Raw genomic sequence first — 8,710 nt, 5'->3', positions numbered from 1 at the left:
AATATATGGTAGAATGTTCAAACTAGTTTTCATTGGGAAGGCAGATAAAGCATTTTGTTTTAAGCAATCATTTTTGAATGTGAAAACACAGATTCCTACTCATTACTCAACATGCCTAATATAGCCTAGGCTACATTATTTTTGTTTTGAGCCGATTTCTCGAGTGGACTTTGAACTGGGCACCTGGCTCACACCCAGGAGGCAGCCTGGTTCCAAAACGAATGCTATCATTTTTCAAACCGTTGATAACCCAGGCCAGATAATCGAATCCCCTCATTGTCAACACAAATATGGAAAATGGCCGCGTGCATCTCCGCTACTTCAAAACAAGCTATTCACTATTAACAATACAATTAAACAATTTTAAATAATTTTTAGAAACGCCACTGAACAGGGGGACATTTGAATATGAGATTTAGCAAGTAGTTTCTCCTTCCGTGATGCTCAATAGTCGAAAGATGGCAAGACTTTCAATAGTTTCTTTGAGGAAACTTTTTGTTTTCTTCCTCTGCCTATCAGCTGTACTTTTCCTTCTGATTACTCTGCAGGTATTTATCGTCACAGTGACATGAACGAAAAGTATTGAGGTCGAACAGAAACACTGTCAGTTGTACACGACAGTAGTGACCTTTTCACGCCAATGGTTTCCACCGTTGTGAAATGTATCCATTTTTCTCCAGAGCTGTAGGAGTGCTTACATTGTGTCTTCAAGAACGTGGCACTATATATAATAACAAACGCTTTGCACGCATACATTTGCATATAGAGAGTTGTGTTGATTAATATCTTTTGTTTGCAGGCAGAAACGCAATATATTCCATCCCCAATCTCTGTTCCTAGGTCTGTTTGGTCTATCTGACTAATACTGGGATGAAAACTAGAATCTCTTTCACCTCTGGTATTTCCTTATCTTTTCCCACCTGGTTAACCATCTCAATCCCATATCAGTAACTGGTATATTCCAGAATGCATGGAATTAGATGTCTATTGGTATTTTAAACTCATTAATTTAGCTATACATGCATTATTGTATGTATTATCATCATACTTTTGTGGGGTTTTACTGTCAGGCTGCATGTGTGTGTTTATGCTGAGGTTCATGTTATTGCATGCATTGCACATCTTCATGAAAATGACCACAACCGGAATCGTTCAAAATCCATATACTTCCTAAACAGTGTGGTGTCAAAAAGGTGGTCTACATTTCCCAAAAGATACTATATATATTTTCTGTCTTTGCATAGGTGGTGGTGGAGCTTGGTCAGTTTGAAAGGACAGTACACATCCTCCCTCCAAGGGACCTACACGAGTCAGGCTGGAGACATCGTTTACATGGCAGCGGACTGTTGGCCAGTGAGAGAACCTCCCCTGGGGGTCCAGAGGGCCAGTACCCTTACATTGTATGGTGGTCCCCACTAACAGGAGAGATTGGCCGATTAGGAGAGTGTGGGACAAACAAGTGCTTCTTCACCATCAACAGGACCCTCTACTCTCACCCATCTACACAGGCATTCCTTTTCTATGGTGAGACTTTTATTTTTTATTCATTTGTTGAAACTATAGGAACATCTGAAAATTAGAAAATGTACAATGTATGGGCCTGTATAGTTCCTGAAGTTAAGTGTAAATCATTATCTTAACTTGGTATGGTGTTTGATATAGATTCATTGTTTGTTTTCATGATACTTAGCCTAGTTGACAAGAGGCTTGAAGGAGGACAAGATGTAGTTCATTGTTACAGTCAAGTGAAAACTGATTCGGCCATCTTTGCTGTGGTGTAATCATCTATATGGATGGTTTGTTATACCATTAGCATCCTCTGATTCTTCAATTGATGTCATACGGGACAGTCAGGATGGAACCGGGTTTTTTGATTTGAGTAAACACAATCAAATGTACACTAGAGGGAGCCATTGTTGTGTGGGTCCAAGCTGAAGAGAAGGCCCTGGTATTGCAGCTGTAAGTAACTCTGTTGGTTCAACTGTTTCCAAGTAAATAATTTACCCTAGAGCACCTTATTGTGAAACAGTAATTGGTGATAAATAATAGTTGCATATCCTTTAGGCCTGCCTTATGTGTATAGCATTAAAAACTCTTGATGGAATTGCATTGCAGTTTAATGTATGTTCAGAATCACATTTGGTTCTAACCATCATTTTAGAGTGAACTATAGAGTTATATGTATCCATTTGCATTGTGTACATCCATATGCTTATTATTGCAGTAATATTAACCTTCTCATTGAGGATTTCCGATATACAGGACCAATCAAAAGTTTGAACACACCTACTCATTCAAGGGTTGTTCTTTTTTGTACTATTTTCTACAGTGGTGAATAATAGTGAAGACATCAAAGCTATGAAATAACATATATAGAATCATGTAGTAACCAAAAACGTGTTAAACAAATCAAAATATATTTTATATTTGAGATCTTTTAAAGTAGCTACCCTTTGACAGCTTTGCACATTCTTGTCATTCTCCCAACCAGCTTCATGACGAATACTTTTCCAACAGTCTTGAGAGACTTGTTGACTGCTTTTCCTTCACTCTGCGGTTCAAATCATCCCAAACCATCTCAATTGGGTTTGCGGTCGGGTGATTGTGGAGGCCAGGTCATCTGATGCTGTACTCCATCACTCTCCTTCTTGGTCAAATAGCCTTTACACAGCCTGGAGGTGTGGTTTGGGTCCTTGTCCTGTTGAAAAACAAATTATTGGCAAACCAGATGGGATGGCGTTCGCTACATAATTCTGTGGTAGCCATGCTGGTTAAGTGTGCCTTGAATTCTAAATAAGTCACAGACAGTGTCACCAGCAAGGCACCATCACACCACCTCCTCCATGCTTCATGGTGGGAACCACACATACAGCGATAATCTGTTAATCTACTCTGCGTCTCACAAAGACATGTTATTTGTCACATGATTCGAATACAACAGGTGTAGACCTTACTGTGAAATGCGTACTTATAAGCCCTTAACCAGTTCCAGAAATATACTTAAAAATATTAAATATATAATCAATAATAATAAAATATTGACTAAATAAACTAAAGTAAAAAATATCTCATCAATCAAAAAGTAACACAATACATTTACATAACAGTAACGAGGCTCTATACAGGTGTACCGGTACTGAGTCAATATGCAGGGGTACAATTTGGTCAAGGTAATTTGTAACGTGACTATGCATAGATAATAAACAGCGAGTAGCAGCAGTGTCAAAACAAAGGGGGGTCAATGTAAATAGTCCCAGTGGCCATTTGATTAGTTTAGTGGTTCAGCAGTCTTATGGCTTGGGGATAGAAGCTGTTTAGGAGCCTGGTACCGCTTGCTGTGCGGTAGCAGAGAGAACAGTCTATGACTTGGGTGAATGGAGTTTTGGAAAAATATGTAGACCTTCCTCTGACACCGCCTAGTATATAGGTCCTGGATGTCAGGAAGTTTGGCCCCAGTGATGTGGGGCGGCAGGGTAGTGGTTAGAGCGTTGGACTAGTAACCGGAAGGTTGCAAGTTCAAACCCCCGAGCTGACAAGGTACAAATCTGTCGTTCTGCCCCTGAATGTTAACCCACTGTTCCTAGGCCGTCATTGAAAATAAGAATTTGTTCTTAACTGACTTGCCTAGTTAAATAAAGGTCAAATAAAAAATACATGTACTGGGCTGTACGCACTACCCTCTGTTGCGCCATTTGATTAGTTTAGTTGTTCAGCAGTTGCCATACCTGGCGGTGATGCAACCGGTCAGGATGCTCTCGATGGTGCAACTTTTTGAGGATCTGGGGACCCATACCAAATCTTTTCAGTCTCCTGAGGGGGAAAAGGTGTTGTCGTGGCCGCTTCACAACTGTGAAGGTGTGTTTTGACCATGATAGTTTTTTGGTGATGTGATCTTTCGACCCACTTCACTTCAGTCCCGTCTATGTTCAGCCCTCCTTTTCCAATAGTCTACGATCAGCTCCTTTGTCTTGCTCACATTGAGAGGTTGTTGTCCTGGCACCACACTGTCAGGTCTCTGACCTCTTCCCTATAGGCGGTCTCATCGTTGTCAGTGATCAGGCCTACCACTTTTGTGTCATCAGCGAACTGGTGCTGGAGTCGTGCTTGGCCATGCAGTCATGGGTGAACAGGGAGTACAGGAGGGGACTAAGCAGGCACCCCTGAGGTGCCCAAGTGTTGAGGATCAGCATGGCAGATGTGTTGTTGTTTACCCTTACCACCTAGAGGCGGCACATCAGGAAGTCCAGGATCCAGTTGCAGAGGGAGATGTTTAGTCCCAGAGTCCTTAGCTTAGTGATGATCTTGGTGGGCACAATGGTGTTGAATGCTGAGCTGTAGTCAATGAATAGCATTCTCACATTCTCACACATCCTTTTGTCCAGGTGGGAAAAGGCAGTGTGGAGTGCAATTGAGATTGGGTCATCTGTGTATCTGTTGGGGCGGTATGCGAATTGGAGTGCGTCTAGGGTTTCTGGCATGATGGATGTGAGCCATGACCAGCCTTTCAAAGCACTTCATGGCTACCGACGTAATCATTTAGGCAGGTTACCTTCGCTTTTTTGGGCACAGGAACTATGGTGGTCTGTTTGAAACAGGGAGTGGTTGAAAATGTCAGTGAAGGTACTTGCCAGTTGGTCTGCACATCCTGGTAATCCATCTGGCCCCGCAGCTTTGTAAATGTTGACCTGTTTAAAGGTCTTGCTCACATCAGCTATGGAGAGCGTGATCACACATAAAAGGCATTTAGCTCATCTGGTAGGCTCGCATCACTGGGCAGATCGCCTTCTGGGTTTCCCTTCGTAGTCCGTAATAGTTTGCAAGCCCTGCCACATCCGACGAGTGTCAGAGCCGGTGTAGTAGGGTTCAATCTTAGTCCTGTGTTGACCTTTTGCCTGTTTGATGGTCGTCTGAGGGTGTAGTGGGATTTCTTATAAGCGTCCAGATAAGTGTCCCATTCCTTGACAGCAGCAGCTCTAGCCTTTAGCTCGGTACGGACGTTGCCTGTAATCCATAGCTTTTGGTTGGGAAATGTCATCAATGCACTTATTGACTGAGGTGGTATACTCCTCAATGTCATTGGATGAATCCCTGAACATATTCCTGTCTGTGCTTGCCAAACAGTCCTGTAGTGTATCAGCTGCTTCATCTGACCACTTCCTTATTGAGTGATTCACTGGTACTTCCTTCTTGTAAGCAGGAATCAGGAGAATCGAATTATGGTCAAATTTGCCAAATGGAGGGCGACTGAGAGCTTTGTATACATCTCTGTGTGTGGAGTGAAGGTGGTCTAGAGTCATTTTTTTCCTCTGGTTGCACGTGACATGCTGGTAGAAATGAGGTAAAACTGATTTGTTTGCCTGCATTAAAGTCCCCGGCCACCATGAGTGGTCTAGGCGCCAGCATCGGTTTGTGGTGGTAAATAGATGGCTATGAATAATATAGATATTGTGGTCTACAGCTTATCATGAGGTACTCTACCTCAGGCGACTAGTACCTTGAGACTTCCTTAATGTTAGACATCGCGCACAAGCTGTTGTTGACAAATAGACACATCTTATCAGACGTAGCTGCTCTGTCCTGCCGAAACACGGAGAAGCCAGACAGCTCTGTATTATCCGCATCGTCGTTCAGCCAAGTCTCTGTGAAACACAAGGTATTACAGTTTTAATGTCCCTTTAGTCTTAATCGTAGATCATCCCGTTTGTTTTCCAATGTTTGTACGTTGGCTAATAATTCATTCGCCAACAAATTCTCACAAGGCACCCAGACCTCCACCCTCTGTATTTCCATCTTCACGCAAATTACGGAGATTTGGGCTTGGTCTCTGGGGAATTTTATTTAAAAACTAAAATATTTAACCGCTTGTTTGTAGGTGACCAAATACTTATTTTCCACCATAATTTGAAAATTAATTCATTAAAAATCCTACAATGTGATTTTCTGGATTTTTTTTCTCATTTTGTCTGTCATAGTTGAAGTGTACCTATGATGAAAATTACAGGCCTCTCTCATCTTGTTAAGTGGGAGAACTTGCACAATTGGTGGCTGATTAAATACTTTTTTGCCCCACTGTATGTCTTATTAGAGTATATTAACAGCTGCTCCATAACAGCTTCTACCCCCAAGCCATTAGACTGCTGAACAATTCATCAAATGGCCACCCAGACTATTTACATTGACCCCCCCCACCTACATTCATAGTCACTTTACCCCTACCCCCTGTATATAGCCTTATTTCATTTTTTACTTTAGTTTATTTAGTAAATATTTTCTTACTCTATTTCGTGAACTGTATTATTGGTTAAGGGCTTGTAAGTAAGCATTTCACGGTAAGGTCTGTGACGAATAGAATTTGATTTGATAATAACCTTCTCATTGAGGATTTCCTATATATATCGACAGCCTAGAAGAGTAGAGAAGTGCACCCGATTTAAGAAGATATCCGAGACACATTGATTTGAACATTTCTGATGACAACAAAATACCTGGCATCTCCTATTATAAACACTGCAAGGCAGAAAGACATACAACTGTTACTTCATCATTGTTCAGATCCCAGAGTAATATGTCTGTCATCTTAGACAAGGAAGAATATAAAACATATTTTATGTTAATCTACTCTACATATTACTTATGTAATAAGCAAAATGGTCAGCATTGCATTCGATGTGCTGACCTTTCACATTCAAGACATATAAACTCTATACTAATGTCTCCCCTTTCCAAACTTCTTGAATCAAACCAGGCACCGATTTCAACATCGAGAGTCTTCCTCTGCCGAGAAGAGAGCACCACCAGTGGGCCTTGTTTCACGAGGAGTCGCCCAAAAACAACTACAAGCTCTTCCACGAGCCCGTCATCACCCTCTTTAACCACACGGCCACCTTCAGCCAGCACTCCCAGCTGCCCCTCACCTCCCAGTACCTGGAGAACCTGGAGGTCCTGACCTCCCAGACCTACCTGGTGTCCCTCAACCAGAAGAACGAGCTGAGGAAAACACTAGCCCCGGTGGTGTACGTCCAGTCAGACTGCGACCCTCCGTCGGACCGGGATGCCTATGTGAGTGAGTTAATGAAGCACATCAGGGTTGATTCCTATGGACAATGCCTCCACAACAAAGACCTGCCTTCCCATCTGAGGGACTCGATTGCCATGGAGGAGCAGGCCTTCTACCAGATCCTGGCCCAGTACAAATTCATTCTGGCCTTTGAGAACGCCGTCTGTGATGACTACATCACCGAGAAACTATGGAGGCCTCTCAAGCTTGGGGTGGTCCCTGTGTATTACGGTGCTCCCAATGTTCGGCAATGGCTGCCGAGCAACAGTAGTGCGGTGGTAGTCGACCCAGACGAGCCCCCTGAAAAACTGGCTCTATATCTGAAGAGACTAGATGAGGACGACAAGGAGTATGCCACTTATCTGGAGTGGAAGTTGAAGCGTGAAGTCTCCAACCTGGAGTTGGTAAAGGAGCTGAAGGAACGCCCATGGGGTGTCCAGGATCTGACACAGGAGAACTACATAGATGTGTTTGAGTGCATGGTATGCAGCAGGGTGTGGGAGAACATTGACAGACAGAAAAAGGTAACAAGAACTGAACTGTTTTATTTGTGACATCTGATAAGGTTGCCAATTCCTTTTGACTACAATTTACTTGGTGTGTCAATGGTTTTGACGATATGATTAGCTTGACTGTAAATTGTTGATTATACAGATTCTTAATTTGGATCCCCATTAGCTGACTCCATCATGACAGCTAGTTATCCCATGGTCCATACACACAATAAAAAATACATTCGGCTTTAAATTATAAACATTACAAGACTGTAACACAATATTGTGTTAATAATAATAATATTCAAGCTAGTATGAAATAGACCTGCACCAGTATTGTGTTTTTCTAGTGTGCCAATATAGTAACATTTCTGCTTCCCAAACAGGGCCTTGTTCCTAAAACCTGGCAAGCAGAGGGAAACCACCTAAAGTGTCCACTTCCGAGGGTATTTGACTTTGCTTCAGGCCCTAGAAAGCGGACATCTTTGCGAGGGATTTGGACGGCCAGTTACGAGCAGTCCAAGAAAGAGGCTAGGGCATTGCGTCACTTGGCTGAGAGGAACAAGAATTTCACTGTGGAGCAGTACTGGAAGGAAGTATTCACTGACTAAAACCCTACTAATACTAAAACACTATAATTCACATAGAAAAGACCCTTGTTGTGATACTGTATCATTTTTCTATGGACACCCAGTGCTTTGGTGGTGGTGTGTCAAAGTTCAGAAGCACTATGAAAATGACAATTGTCCACATATGATGACTAATGGTTGAACATGACAATCACACAATAACCTTTGATCAATATATTTCATATCTTTAATATTTCAAAAGCTTGCTGTATAATAGCTATTGAAATCAACCATAGTTTTGACGACCAAAAAATTAAAAAAATGTGATTGATTCTAAAAGTGAGAGAATGTCTGGTCTTTCTAACGAAACCTTCCTTAATCTTCCTTAAACAAAATTCCTTCAGGAGTCTACACCTCTGTCACATTCAGGAATTACCATACAGCTTTTATCTTGTTTTTATTATGTTTTTAACGTTAACTTTGCATTGCATTATTTTTTAAATATCTTTTTAAATATCTTTTTTAGAATTTTTACCCCTTTTTTCACCCAAATTTCGTGGTATCCAATTGTTGTAGTAGCTACTATCTTG

General features: G+C 41.7%; 1 protein-coding gene across 1 annotated transcript; it reads left to right on the top strand.

Annotated features, from left to right (window-relative positions):
- Positions 1-289: 289 nt before the first annotated feature.
- LOC124047974 (alpha-(1,3)-fucosyltransferase 10-like) lies at positions 290-8,402 on the top strand. Its single transcript, XM_046368332.1, has 4 exons — positions 290-548; positions 1,245-1,524; positions 6,746-7,581; positions 7,938-8,402. The coding sequence occupies exons 1-4, from the start codon at positions 441-443 to the stop codon at positions 8,160-8,162; spliced, it is 1,449 nt and encodes a 482-aa protein (XP_046224288.1). The 5' UTR covers positions 290-440; the 3' UTR covers positions 8,163-8,402.
- Positions 8,403-8,710: the final 308 nt, after the last annotated feature.

This window comes from Oncorhynchus gorbuscha, linkage group LG11, assembly GCF_021184085.1.
Source record: "Oncorhynchus gorbuscha isolate QuinsamMale2020 ecotype Even-year linkage group LG11, OgorEven_v1.0, whole genome shotgun sequence".
NCBI lineage: Eukaryota > Metazoa > Chordata > Actinopteri > Salmoniformes > Salmonidae > Oncorhynchus > Oncorhynchus gorbuscha.
Note: the sequence above shows the minus strand (reverse complement) of the source record. Positions and strands in the feature narration are given on the sequence as shown.

Coding starts and splice junctions, on each gene's coding strand:
- LOC124047974 (XM_046368332.1), top strand. CDS start 441: ATGCTCAATAGTCGAAAGATGGCAAGACTTTCAATAGTTTCTTTGAGG. Junction 1,525..6,745: donor ACAGGCATTCCTTTTCTATG/GTGAGACTTTTA, acceptor GAATCAAACCAG/GCACCGATTTCAACATCGAG. Junction 7,582..7,937: donor ACATTGACAGACAGAAAAAG/GTAACAAGAACT, acceptor CTTCCCAAACAG/GGCCTTGTTCCTAAAACCTG.